At 41.9% G+C, this 15,278-nt stretch overlaps 1 protein-coding gene across 1 annotated transcript; it reads left to right on the top strand.

Annotated features, from left to right (window-relative positions):
• Window positions 1–3,620: 3,620 nt before the first annotated feature.
• otud1 (OTU deubiquitinase 1) lies at window positions 3,621–5,726 on the top strand. The gene has a single exon (XM_002933134.5). The coding sequence runs from the start codon at window positions 3,803–3,805 to the stop codon at window positions 4,754–4,756; it is 954 nt and encodes a 317-aa protein (XP_002933180.1). The 5' UTR covers window positions 3,621–3,802; the 3' UTR covers window positions 4,757–5,726.
• The last annotated feature ends 9,552 nt before the right edge of the window (window positions 5,727–15,278 follow it).

Raw genomic sequence — 15,278 nt, 5'->3', positions numbered from 1 at the left:
GTGCCTGTGCCTTTTCTCCTTTGAATGGCTGCCTCCATGGCTACATAGCAGCTTATTTATATAAACTATAGTAGACTTTCTGAAGTAAACACACAACTTTTACCAGTGCAGGGCAGCAGCACATTATATTTTAGTTACTTTTATACACTTTTTTTGTGTTACTGTTCCTTTAAGGGAACTATTGAGAGAACTGAAGGTATGCCTGCAGCTTGAGATTAACTCTTTACTAGCCTTTCCTTCTCCTTTAATGCAGGTAGGGCTGCCACCAGGCTGGTAAAAATCCTTGAGGTGAATGTTATTAACAAGAAAAAAAATATATAAAAGGGCTGGAAAAGGTGACAACCTTAACTGCAAAAGTCCTAAACACTCACAACCCCCAAATAGGGTTGCAATCCTTTTGTTATTAGAATACCAGCCTGGGATGGGTCCATGATGTAAGAGATCAATGAGTTGAGAAAATTTTTATTAGCAGAATAGTGATCTGTGGGATGGCGGAGGTGTTCAGAGAGGGGATTTGGACATGCCAGGGGATATTGCAAATTTACCAGCAAGTACATTGCTGGTTAATTTGTCACATCGGCCCCTGCCTTGGCTGGTATTTTATCAGCTAGGAAATTAAACAGGTCCAGAGTAGGAATCAGATTAGGCCCTGGCATTTCAATTTTATACAGAAGTCCAAACAGCCCCCCCTCAAGTGACTGTCTGGGGCTGCTAGAGGCTGCGCTTGGAATGCCAGGGTCAGTTTTAAATCCCAATCCGGGCCTGGCATCCACTGCAGGTACAGCCAATAGGCTTGAACACACGGGTGTAACTATAGAAAAGCACTTTCAGGTGAGACTACACTTATTACTAAAAACTTTATTCACAGATTTTATAGGATAGACCCTAAACTGATTTTGCAGTAGGGCACTGTAACTTCTAGTTATACAACTGGGGGAAGAGCTGCCTTATAGTCCGACCTACACTCTGCAAAAACAAATGTGACTATTAAATAAATGTCTTATTTAAGCCAGTGTGACAGCTGCTCATCTACTGTTCCACAAATAAAGTTTGCCTCACACCGTGACTCCGACCGAACAGTTCTCTCAATAACAAACTTAATACTACTGACGCAGGTAGCTAGTTAGCAGTTGATAGACTACAAGCAGCTGGCGAATGATGTAAAGCGATTGGCCCGCAACGGATCACGTGATACAGCCGCCTCTTAATAGGCGCTTTTAGAGACGGGACCTTATTGTGGGCGGAGCTCGCCCGCTGTATGTCACTCAAACAAAGAAAAAAAAGGGGGGCGTACGACAAGAAACATTGGCTGGCGTATGGATTCCAATGACGTAGGGCCGCTTTACATGTAAACAAACCCAGAGTGTTGTGGAACGTGCGAGAACGTTGTAAAGGCTGCTGCGCCATAAAGGGTACTTCCGCAATCCGAGTCCTTGTTAGTTTGTCTGCTGTTGCGGGGAATTCCATTTTGGCGCGCAAAGTTTGCCTTTGGCTGTTCGGACGTCTCTTGTATGTGGCTGGCTAGCAGGCCGCCATGTCCACAGTGCACTTAGGTGTATAGACATTAGCTCAAAAAGAAGGTCCTACTCACGTCTCACTTACAGCCCCGTTGTAGCCCGATGCTACACTGCAAATATTTATGCTTGAAGTGAGAAGTAGGAGATATCAATATGTACTAGATTTCTCCTGCATCCCACATGAGTACTCTCTATTGCTGCTATAGCATGCTAGCTTTCACAGACATACCAATCAGGACCCACCAGAGACACAGATGACAACTATTGGAATAATGGCAACAAAAGCAATTACATTAAAGATTGGGAAGTGAATGACAGTTTGCACTTTACCTGCCACATGCAGGATTACCTTGTAACCACCCTTTCTATTAACAGTGCTCCCATGCACAATAACAACTAGCAAAGTGCTGGTCAGGAACAACTCAAACTGCATCTGACCCCTGAACCCTCTGTGTATCCAATGTAGGACCCATGCTCAACCTGTACCCACACCTTCCTATACGGTACACTGCTTTTACATGAGATTTTGGTTCCAAAAAGGGACCTACAGAACCAGAAGAGAAGTGTGCTTCCTTAGTCTGACCCAAATCCAACCTAAACCTGAAATAGTTGCCCAAATTTCAACCTGAATCTGACTGACCTGCACATCACTAATAACAACCTCTTAACTGAACTCCTGGCTCCCCATTTACCTGCTATACTGGGAAACACCCACTGCTCTACTGACAGTGTTTCCTATAAATATCCCAAAAATATTTAAGTACAATATCCCATTATAACAGTGTGTCATGGATAGCTCCCTCTGCTACACTAAATTATCTGCCAGATGTATAGGAATACTGTGCGACAACCAGCAAGTCTAGGCTGGGATTCAAAATAGGCCCTGGCATTTCATGTACACAAAGGCCCAATCAGCCCCCCACCAGCCCAATATATAGTGACTGTCTATGGCATCTTACAGCAGCCCCTCGGGCATTTGCCAGAATCCACAGATTGCCAGTCTGGACCTGGCACTGGCAAACTACTTGCATGATCATTCTGAATTCTTGGATGTCTTAATAATGAATGTAAGCTATCCTTGGCATGGGGATATTATATGGGATATGGGATATTATAGTTCAGCCCATTCACCGGCATACTCCAAGTACATCTTACAAATATGAGATAAATACCCTAGGTCATGTGTGTATTTCCTTTATAGGTAAATTAGACAGTAAACTCTACTGAGAAAGGAACTGATCTGAATAATTATACATTCTCTAAACTGCCTTCTTGGGCATAAATATGACTTTTTCCATACTTTTTGTTTTGCTATTAATAACAGGCATCCCTTGTACTGCACTGCATATGCTAGCTTTATACAAATAAATAGGGGTTACCAGATCACTTGGAAATGTAGGGAGACACCTAATAAATGCATGTTACAGGGCTGCACTGATTGCTTTTAAATTACATTTCCATCAGCACAGCCCCTCCAGCTGGATTTTCTAGATGTGTCATTGTTTAAGTGATCTGGTAACACTAAAATAAAGCAGAGGGGTTTTTTTGTTAATGGAAAATTATTGTTTATGTGTTGTTTCTCCTGCACACATGTAAAATCAGATCCTTAGTGCTACAGGGTCTGATTCCTTCACAGATACCACATTTGAGGTGCCAAAAATAATCGATTCATGCTTGGTGCTGAAAACACTGTCATCTTATGGTGTAGGAAAAGTTGATTGGAAATGTATAGATGTATTAATGGTGTGTAGACCTACAGAACACCAACTAGCTTTAAAAAAAACAATAGCAAGTCATTCTGTAGTATTATCCCTACTTGGGGGAGGAGGGGACTGTCGAATTTTATTCTCTTGTTTAAATTGCAACAAAATGTAATACGATGTACCATGCCAAAAGTATCCAGATAATGTAACAAGTTTGATACAAATCAAGATATTCAAATAATAATGAGTTTAATGCTGTTTGGCTGGGGCACCAGATGAGACAGAGACATATTTGCTATATAAAGCATAAGAATGATGGGGCATAGTGAATATGATTCGGTAGGTAAGATGGGAAGGGGCGGTTAGAGCTGAGAGCTAGGGGCAATAGTACTGAGTCACTGGCTGTGTGAGGCCGCACTGTCATTGAGATATTAGCTGCCAGTGATGACATAAGTTATTTTTACCCGGGGGGGGTACATACAGTCACACACAGTACTATATAAACAAGCTGGTGTGGGAGAGTGGTACAGTAGCAGCATTGCCTTCTCTCATAAACTCACACACACCTCCTCCTCCTCTAACATGCCCGCCTTCTCCTGCCTCCCCAGCGCTGCGCTCGGCGCTCACACCCACTTAGAGTCCATGTGCACCCCGGAGAGGATAGTGCCCGTCCGCCTCCTGCAGCGAAGCCCTAACGGGCAGCAGCGCTACATCTCCGAAGCCACAATGCACCTGTCTGCGCCCCAGGAGCAAGCCCTAGCCCCCGCCCAGCAGCCCCAGGATATCCATGCATGGCTCAGCGACATGGTGCAGGAGACGATCCCCAGGCCCGACACCATCGCGGCTCCCATAGAAGATCAATGCTACGAAAGTAACAGCAGCAGCAGCGGCGGCTTTTGGCACCCGGAAAGCCCGGAGACGACGGCCGCACAATCGCAGGCCGGTAACAGGGAGCGGTTGGCCTTACACCTGGCCGAGCTGGAAAAGCAGGACAAGTACCTGCGGGAGGAGCAGCGCTATCGCTTCCATATCATCCCGGACGGAAACTGCCTGTACCGGGCCGTGTGCAAGGCGCTATACGGGGAGCAAAGCCTACACGCCGAGCTGCGGGAGCGCACCGTGCACTACGTGGCCGATCATCTAGACATTTTCAACCTCATCATCGAGGGCGACATTGGAGAATTCCTCATCAACGCCGCCCAAGATGGGGCCTGGGCGGGATACCCGGAGCTCCTGGCCATGAGTCACATGCTGGAAGTGAATATCCGCCTGACCACCGGGGGCAGGCCCGAGTGCCCCACCGTCTCCACCATGGTTCATCGGATCGGAGGCGAGGATCCCAGCCGGCCTAGTATCTGGCTAAGCTGGCTCAGCAACGGCCACTACGACGCAGTATTCGAGCAGCCCCTGCCCAACCCAGAGTATGAGCGGTGGTACCGGCAGAACCAAGCGCAAAGGCAGCGGGACGAGGAATTGGCCAAGTCTATGGCCGTTTCCCTCTCCAAAATGTACATCGAGCAAAACCCTTGTTCGTGAGGCATCAGCAAAGCTGGCAAAGCATGGCACCCTGGGGGCACCCAGGTAGGCTTCCCTGCAAAACTGGCACATGTGGAAAGCGCAGCCATGATGGATAAACACAGGAGACAGCGGTGCTGGGGCCTTGCACTCCGGGCCCGTTACAAGCAGCTGGGGCTTTGCGTTAGGCTCACAGTTCTAAAGGGACACACTTGGCACCCTTACACCAAAGGCCTCAAATTGCCAGTGTCTGGAGCAGGAAATATCACAGGCACTACCAATGGCCTCTCTGACTCTTTGGGTACCAGTCAGTGTTTCCTAATACGTTCTGCAGTCCATGCAACACAGGGTGTGCCAAGCCTTGTTCCAGCTGACTGCCAGTTGCCAGGCCCACTGTGTTGTGTATATACCTGGACTCTCACCAGTGGAAGTTTGCTGCACTTTAAACCTTCTCATTTACCACTTGATGCCTTAACTCAGGGATGTCCTACCTTCACCCCCCCCCCAATAACGATTTCCAGCATCTGTCAAGGCTTCTGGGAGTTGTAGTTTAGCTAAAGTTGCAGGGCCCCAGGTTGGATGCCTCTGCCTTAACTATTTTTTTGTAACATCATTTTAATGGACAAAGACTTCCGCTTGCCAGTTAATAATAAATGGACATGTGGTATTTATATCTAAGACATTTTCAGTTGTTATTTACAAACCTGTTTCTATATGAAGGGTTAACATTTTGTGTTCATTTGTTTTTGTTATAGTGGAAATGACTGGACTTTAGCTTTTTGGCTGGTGAGATCCAAGTGTGTAGGAAACTTATGGGCCACATGACAATGTTTGTTTACATTTGTTTTTTTCTCCCCATTGCGGTTCAGTATTTATTACTGTTGTTTATACTTAATGATTTTGTAAGAATGGCGATTTCTATCCTCTGCTGATTAGTTACATTCCCAGTTAGTACTGAGTTAATAAAAAAAAAAAAAAAACAATTTTTAACTTTTTCATTTTGACCATTCTTGTTTTCATGGACCTTTTGTTTAATAACAGGTTTAACTGGGGGTAGGCATAATCCCTGTGTGCCTGTCATATTTAATTGTGTAATTGCAGCGAGATGGGTGTAATCCCTGCAAGTTACTCCTGCCATGAACATGTTGAAATATTCTGTTCTACATTCTACAGTAGTGAATCGGAGACTACACTTTTCTAATTGCATGTGCTGCTTCTTGCAAGGTCCATCTGAAAGTTAAAAAACTTGTAAATGTGTGTATATATAGAGAGAGAGAGACTGACTTTGAAAGGCAGCGTGCTCACCAAGAAAGGCCCAGGTGCTGCCGCAAAAATATCAGCATGTAGAACACAGAGCACTCATGGGACTTAAATTGTGTGCAAAGATGTCAGTCGTGTTCTACATGCTACATATATAAATGTTGAAGGCTTAGGCACACACCCATTAGGACCTTAACCTGGGTGCAAATCAGAAATCTAATACAAAATTTGAGGAAACGCTGATGCACACCATTTGTATTTTTTTTTTTTTTTTATACTTACTTATTTATTGGATCTGATCCAGTAAATTAAGTATGTTTTGGTATAAATTCCTAGTGTGCTTCAGCATTTTCTTGAATTAAATATATATATATAACAGCACTTTAATCTTCAAACATTGTACAAAATTCCAAGTGTGCAGGAATTTAACTACTGTAGATTTATTTAAATATATATATAATATATATATATATATATATATATAAATTAAATATACAAGGAAGAGTGGAGCACACCCTATAGAAGTTCAAACGCCCTGGGTGCTGGCTAAAATGAGGCAATATATGGACAGAGAGCCACACACACAAGGACTTAGTAATGTAGTGAAAAAATTTAATTAAAAAAATATCCAACGTTTCGAGTACTGACTGTACTCTTCCTCAGGGACAACCCTGTCCCTGAGGAAGAGTACAGTCAGTACTCGAAACGTTGGATATTTTTTTAATTAAATTTTTTCACTACATTACTAAGTCCTTGTGTGTGCGGCTCTCTGTCCATATATTAAATATATGTATATATGTGTATATATATATATATATATATATATATATATATATATATATATATATATATATGAGAGAGAGAGAGATTGAGATTTAGAATGGGGAAACAAAAAGAACCATCTCAAGACAATTTGGTCCTGAGAATGGCAATGCTGTTCCTCCTCAATGGCGACCACAAATGACAAAGTTACTGAAAAAAAAACATTTGTTTATGGCGTAAAATACCAGCTTCAAATTTTCAAATGTGGAGGCTACACTTTTATTGTCACTTGCTTTTTATTTTTCTTCCTTCTATTTAGGCCCTTTTCTGTTCATATTCTTGTCTCTCTTTCAAACTACTGCCTAGTTGCTAGGTTAAATCGGACCCTAGCAACCAGATAGCTGCTGAAATTCCAAACTGGTGAGCTGCTGATCAAAAAGCTAAATAATACAAACAGCTCAAATAATCAACTGCAAGTTGTGTCAAACATCATACTGAAATATAATTTAAAGGTGGGAATATTGTTGTATTACTATTGCCATCATCCTTCCAGGTATAATCAAACATTAAGACATTCTGAGTAGTAATTCCGAGACAAGATCATATGTAAAGCAGATCTCCTTTGGGGCTACAGCTTAAGGCACTATTGTTACTGCACTTTCCCATAGAATAGAAACACAACTCCAGGTACTTCACAGGTACTGTGGATTTCCTGCAGCCTACATGCTTAATGGTTCCCAGCACAGAAGACTACCACAGCAGTTTCCCTTTAATTATATTTTGCTCTTACATGAAATGTTAGGGTAAGTGGGTAATCTGATTGTGAAGTGCTGTATGAGTAAATTAGTGCAGCTGCTTTAAGTGTAGTCTAACCAAATTTATCTAATTACTTGACATATAGAAAATTCAGCTAGAAGGACTGTATAATTGGAAGTTTAATTTAAATGCAATCAGTACAGCCCTTCAACATGCATTTATTAAAGGCACCCCTGAATTTTCATGTTCCACAGTAACCATAACCCGTCTTGGTAACAGCAGTGGGTTAATTCCATTGAATATGGATTCAGTGGATTTAAGGCAAGACACACAGGCAATATGCATTATTTTTTTTTATGCAGCCACTTGGAGGGAAGCAGAGTAAATTTATTCTGGTTATAAACAAATGTTAATTTCTGCTTATTCTCATTTAACATAATATACACTTTTTTTTACATGAATTGATACTTTTAGAACATTGCCTCTTATTTTAATAAAAACTACAGATTTGTAATTGGTTAATTTTTATAATTCATCGATATACTATTGTTTTGCTTTCAAGCTTGCTACCTCTGTATATATACACCCCCTCCTACACTCCTTTGTTGTGGTTTCAGATAAGTAGAAGTCCATTATGCAGGGGTTTTAGCTGTGCCTGGTAAAAACCTGGAGTACTTTCAGTCTTCCTGTTTAGCCCAATAGAAAACTAAAAACTTTTTTTTTCACAACTTATCCATTAATAGTGCTGCTTCAGCAGAGTTCTGCACTAAAATTTTTTATATTTAATTTTGAAATTTGAAATGGGACTAGCCATATTTTTAGTTTTCCAGGCTCCTTCAGCCATGCAGGTCGGAGTGGTGTCTTCTCCCCCCCCCCCCCCCCCCCTCAGAATCCTATCAGCAGAACAATGGGCAAGTAAGAAGATATAAGTTTCTTTACACCTCTGCTGAAGAATTCAGCAGCCTGAATTGATTGTGCCTCCATGGGCCAATAGCACTGCTGGTACTGTCCTGAACTTTAGCCAGTGGGTAAACAGGCAAAACTGCCTATACTTCCTCCCAATAATTTAGGGTGACTTTAGGAATGTGTCTGCTAACTAAATACACTAGGGAAAAACTGTGCAGTTAGCCTGAATTAGCTTGTACAGTAAAGGATATATAAATATATATACACACAGTATGAACTTGTAAATAATGATACATTGACTTCAGTGAGCAATAACTTCAGATTCTAAATATATTTTACAGTTAGGGGCAGAAGTAGTGGTACCCAAAATACATTAAATGCAGTGAGAAGCAGTGTGAACCTTAGCCCTAAATACAATGAGAGGTAATGTTTTCTGACATCCCAGGCCTTACCATTCCAAAAACAGGTTTCCTGAAGGCTAGAGATTGTAGAGCTGAAACAAATTTAGAAATCATTTTGCACATAGTGATAGAGGTGAGAATAGCACCCAGGCAGGAAAAACCCTGTTTGCTATTATGTAACTTGAGTTGAGTTGAATTGAGTACTCTGAGTAGGTGGAACAATAGGTTTTCTAAAAGCAAACAGGGCCCCCATCTGCCTAAAGGTGGCCATACACGAGGCGATTTCGCTCGTTGTGCGATGAACGATTATATCGACAAACGATCGTATGGCGATCGAGTTCCCATACGATATGCCATCCACGGGCAAAGATAATTCGGGAAAGATTTTGTCGCATCATTATCGTAAAATACCTACGATCGTACATCTACGTACGATCGATGTCGTTGCTGGCAATCGTGACATGCGCAGAGAACAATCGTTGAAAGACAAATGTCTGACACTCACACCAACTGGCAGATTTTATCGTTAAACGACCAAAATTTTTAAACCTGGCCGATCGATTTTGGGGACGATAATGTCGGCTCGTTTAGTGGGCCGACGATCGTTCGTACACCACCAACTATACGATAACTTAACGATAGCATCGGATCGTTCGGGAATCGGTCGTTTGTAAGTAAAAAATCGGTCCGTGTATGGCCACCTTAAGGATCTAGTTACAGGTGTATTATTGGCAATAAATGATGTGTTACTCAGTGCATAGACAGGGAGAGCTTAAGCTGCCACACAGGTGTCGATTTTAGCACTTAAGATCGTTCCAACCCTCCACTGATGTTCAGGGCTGAATCGTCAGATATGGAGGTAGAAACTATAGGATTTCTATCTCCTTCTGCCGATTCAGCCCTGAACATAGATTCTAACCCGCCTGATCGGCAAGTCGACCGATATCAGCTATTGAAAGCAGCATCGGCTGAACTCCTGGTTGTTACATTTTAAACAATGTTGCAAAGGTCTTGCTCCTCCAGCGAGTCAGGTCTGTCAGGCTGCTGCCTTGTGTTACACTGTTTCAACAGTCTGAGCCACCAGGGCAGAGAATAGAAAAGGACAGGCAAACACTGCTTCTAAAAGCAGTTATATATACAAATAACTCAAAAACCATTACAAACTTGTAATAAATGTATATTGCTGCTTAGAATTTTGGTTTCTTTTATTAGGCAAAATATATTTTGCATTGCCTTATCCTTTAAGGCCTTAGCACAGTGTTCCAGCCCCTACTGGCCTTGCACAATTGTTCATAATTGTAAACATATTTTCATACATTGTTTTTACAGAGAATGTCAGAGGGACCATACTTTATCTTTTTATCTTTGGAATGTGTTACTTTCAAATGTAACATTTTACCATTAAGATTGGTTGAGGTATTAGTTGCTATACATGCTGTGAGTACCTGGAAGAAACTCACTTTATGTTAGAATGTCAGCCAAAAGCAAGTAGCAGGGGATTAAAATGACACTACAAGTAATGTACTAGCAATAAAAAACTAATTCTCCGCTTATCTGCATTTGAATGGGGCCCTCCGACAAGCCTACCCGACTGATATCTGTCAGATAAGGCAGGTTAGATTTTTCCTGTCTGATCAAGGACAGCATCGCCCCTGCATTGTGATCTGATAATTTAGGTGGGTATATTGGGAAAAGATTCATCCTTTGGTGAGGCCACAAAGAAGCGGATCTTATAGTATATGGCCAGCTCTAGACTTGCACTTGTGGAGCAGAGCAAAATCCAAAAATGTTGCTTTACTGCTCACGTTTGGAGTAGATTTATGGTTGCTTAAGCTTTTCGGTTAGAGCAATCATAAAGGGGACCCCACATGAGATGGGGAAAGAACCTTGTTAGTTGGGGTATGCCAGAGTTCTCTTTAGGATGCCAATTCTCCGCCCTCTTCCCCCTCAGGATTGCACGCATGCGGATCCTTGTAGTGCACATACTGAGCACTGGGGACGGGATGTGCTTGAATGTTTTCTGCGTGTCCCATACCCAGTGCTCCGAACATGAGCAAATCTTATGTGCGGCTCGGCAGCATGCTGCCCCTAAATTTATGCCACCTAGGCCTTGCACAAATCCGGGCCTCCAAGCGGTCTTTCTTAAAAAAGTTCCCACTCAAGGAAAAATACCTTACCTAACAAGTTTTTTTTCCCCAAAACCCGACTTGAGTTCCCCAACTCACACTGGGTTTCCTTTCGGCTCACGCAATCATAAATCTGCCCCTTGTAGGAAAACTATACCCCTAGAACAGTGCTGTCCAACTTCTGCGGTGCCGAGGGCCTGGAATTTCTCTCGCATACATGGTGTAGGGCTGCTAATGGAAGCCAGTTTTGGCCACTCCCCCATTTTAAACCACACCCACTTCAAACCACACCCATTTAATGGTCTCTGCAGGGATATCAACCATCATTAATATGTTAAAGAATTATATTATGTCATATTAAGACACACCCTTAAATCCATATGCCTCCTCCTCCCCTGTGGATAGCACAGCAACCCCCAGCATATAATTGCACACCTTAGGGACCATTTAATGGCTATTTCCAACTGCTAACAAACTCCCAGAACAAACCCCTGCCAGGTTCACCTCCCACATGCAGCATAGGGTAGGCAGAGAATGGCACACACAGGCAGCACTCTGCCTGTCCTATGCTGCCTGTGTGTACCATACTCTGCCTGCCCTACCCTGTCTGTGTGTGCCATACTCTGCCTGTCCTATGCTGCCTGTGGGTGCCATACCCTCCCTGCCCTATGCTACCTATGTGCTATACTCTGCCTACCCTATGCTGCCTATACACAGGCAGCATAGGCCAGGCAGTGCATACAATGTCTGAGGTGTGAACAATGAAGTGAACAATGGGAGTGATTACAGCCTGAGTCTGAGGTACGAACACTGCAGGGGGTGAACAATGCAGAAACTAAAAGGTGTGAAAAACACAGGGGATTACATGTTTAAACAATACAGGGGGATTACAGGCTGAATATGAGGTGAGAACCATGCAGGGGGCCAGTTAATCTCAGTACTGATACCATTTAAATCTTACACAAAGGTAAGCCATCAAAGCAGCCAGACAGGTTGGGGGCCACACAGAGGGGATTTGAGGGCCGCATGCAGCCCGCGGGCCGCCAGTTGGACAGCCCTGCCCTAGAAGATTACCCAATGGCACATACTTCTAAAAAAAATTAATTTTTATCATAATGGTTTATTTAGATAGTTTTTCTTTAAATTCCCCTGCTCTCTATCTGTTTCTGTGGGATTTAATGAGGTCTTCATTCCTTTTTTTTTTTTTTTTTTTTTTTAGTTCATTGCAGATCTCAGTAGTGGTGATTTGGGCACCCAGGCAGGAGAGCAGATTGGGGTAGTACGATTTTTTGGCCCCCAGGCCAATGATTGGATCATGACATGGGCCTATGCAGACTATCTGACATGATTTTCTAAACTGTCCACAAAATATGTGGCTGATTCCTGATCATATATCAGTGAGACAGGCCTACATTTTGGCTCCAGGTACAGGCCAATAAGCTGCCAACTCTGCTAGTTAATGCATGTATGTATGAATGTGTTTGCTCACAGAAGGACAAGGAAAGGTATCTCAGGCAGCGTGTAAAAACCTGATTGGAAGTAGGGCTTATATACTGGACAAGCTTTCAATAAATAAATACCATTGCAAAAAGAAATTACATTCTGAAAGGGCACTTTGCCCAATTACTCGCATATTTTCTGGTTTTAGATCCAATGAAGAGCTATTTTAATTTAATCAGAGGTTTTAATATCTAGAAAGGAGCTTGTGGGAAGTGGGGCAAACATGTTCATTCTCAGAAAAATGCTTTGTTTGAGTAGCTGCTATACCAAGCAGTTATCTCAAACTGCACAATGTGCTCTTTGTCTACATCCTTTTACAGCTTTAGTTAATCTTATTTTTTCTTCAGCTGCATATCCTCCTCTGGTAATATTTTCAAGTGTTTATATAGCCAAAATTGGTCAGTACCAGCTCTTTATCATGGTACTAAATGCTCCTTCTCTGAGGATACAATTACTTTGAGATTTTAGAACAGGCCTGGCTATCTGTGGGTTCTGGCTGCTATGAGATGCCATAGACAGTCAATATTTATTGGGCTGGTGGAGGGCTGTTTGGGCCTCTGTGTACTTGAATCCCAGTCCAGACCTGTTTTATAATCATCATTACATGATCTCCAACCTGATACAATACAATGAATTCCACAGACACCAACTAACTAAAGGTGGCCATACACTGTAAGTTCCGCTTGTTTGCTGACGTCGACAAGGAAGCGGATCTTCCGCTAATTCCATCATTTGGCCTAAGGCTAAGCTATCGTAGGCACTGTCGGTTCAGGGACTGCATCAACGAGCCACTCTCTGATACAACGGAAAAACCAAACCTGCCCAATCGATATCTGCCCAATTTTAGGCCAGATTTGTTAGGCCCTGGTTAGGAAGGCCTGTCGGGTGGGCTCATATGAATTGATCTAAAGGACCGATATCGGCAGCTGAAATCGGCTCGAGTATGGCCACTTTTAGACTGTGATCAAAGGATTTTATGTCCCAATTTCAGTGCTGCAGTGCAATATAAAATCTGTTATAGTGATAAGCAAAAGACATGTCAAGTCAAACCTATAACCAATCTAGAGACTGACCTTTTTAAGATGGTAAGCCTTAACACATACATATTTATTTTGATGTCATATCATGACACCTTTGAGCATTAACAGGCAGATTAATGGGTTACCAAATACAGTGGATTATATGGCTATAGGCTAGTGCCACACAGGGCTGACGCAGGCAGAGATTCAGCCAATTTGCTGGCCTCCACTCACTCCTGTGTCTGGCCTCGTGTTGGACTGGGTGCAGACACATGAGCAGAACTATTGCAATGTCAGTGAGGAAGATGTTTGCAGGCAAATACAATAGTTACACCATACTTACATACTAAATACTTAGTAACAAGCAGGGCGCCTTTATTAATCATTTTCTGTGTTGTATGAATTCGTAGTAATGCATGGAATTATAAATATTGCTAAGTCATTATTAACTTGCTTTGTGTTATTTTTAATGCAATGCATGTTCATTTACTATGGCTTAATAGTTGCTATAGGCTGTTTAACGCAGTCGAATACATTATGAAGAATTTACAGATTGATCAAAGCAATAAATGGTTTGATAAATGTGTCAATTCCTTAAACACATTCCTAACCAGACAGCCTCCTACATGGGCTAATTTAATTCTGTATCTGTAAGATCTGTCTTTTTTAAACAACACACAAAATTAACTAAGTAAAACAGATCATAATAAAAGTTCATTTTAAAGTGAAAGTCCTCTTAAAGATAGGTAGACTTAATTGGGCTCATTTATAATTAACTGGGTGAATTTGTTTCTGGGCAGTAACCCATGGCAACTAATCAAACATTTTCTTTAACTGTTTTACTTGCAGATTAATGGACAAAGCAAATCACTGACTAGTTGCCATAACCTACTTTCCAGCAGAGCCATTTTAATAACTTTTCCCCCTGAAATGGCAGAACCCCTGTTTTTAGTTGATCAATAAACCTAATATATATATAATATATAGAGGGAGATGCACACATAAAGCCCCAGTCATAAGGAAAATAGCATTAGAAAAAATAAACTTGTGTGAGCTTCTAAAAAAGCCAATCATGAAAGATATATATGTCTTAAATTTGTTAAATTAGAAAAAATGTATTATATATAGTTGAACCAATGTGACCTTTAAACCTATACGTCCCCACTTCTCTCTCCTCTCCGAAGCGAGATATCCAAATATATCAGGCAGATGTTCACAAACTAAACAATACTAAACAATACTTATGATCTAATAGATTATAGATTTGGTGTTCATTTGATCCAATAATTCTCTTGCTCAATTAAAAAAATGTGTATATGTTTTGTTTATGTTCTTGTAAACAATATAATAGGGGGTCAATTTGTATCTTCAGTATGGATTTAAATGCATTGTCACTTTTGATTGGTAAACATGAGTAAGTATGAGTAAGTATGAGGAGTAAGTGCCCCATCGGGCACAAACCATGTTAGGCCATTTGCTATGACCAAGTAAAGTAGAATTTTATTTTATTATCTTTTCACATGCCTAGGGCGCAACAATGGGGGGTGCTAGGCACATACCTTTTCCTTTGCCTACTCCTGGTCTGGCCTCTTGTTACCCCACTGCCACTTTTACTCATCTCTCACATCGCCCCATGTGTGGAGGAGAGGGGTGAGGTGGCCAAACCAGTTGCCTGGGTCTCCCAGACAGCTTGACTCAGCTTTGATTGAGGTTCTGCGCCCAGGGCTGTTTACCAGGACCCTGCTTGCTCCTATTACTGTATATTCTAGTTTAGCTGTTAGAGGATAGTACTATCATAAATGTATTGTGATTG

This window comes from Xenopus tropicalis, chromosome 6 (genome assembly GCF_000004195.4).
Source record: "Xenopus tropicalis strain Nigerian chromosome 6, UCB_Xtro_10.0, whole genome shotgun sequence".
NCBI lineage: Eukaryota > Metazoa > Chordata > Amphibia > Anura > Pipidae > Xenopus > Xenopus tropicalis.
Note: the sequence above shows the minus strand (reverse complement) of the source record. Positions and strands in the feature narration are given on the sequence as shown.

Excerpts from the sequence above, each read along its gene's own strand:
- otud1 (XM_002933134.5), top strand. The coding sequence starts at position 3,803 with ATGCCCGCCTTCTCCTGCCTCCCCAGCGCTGCGCTCGGCGCTCACACC.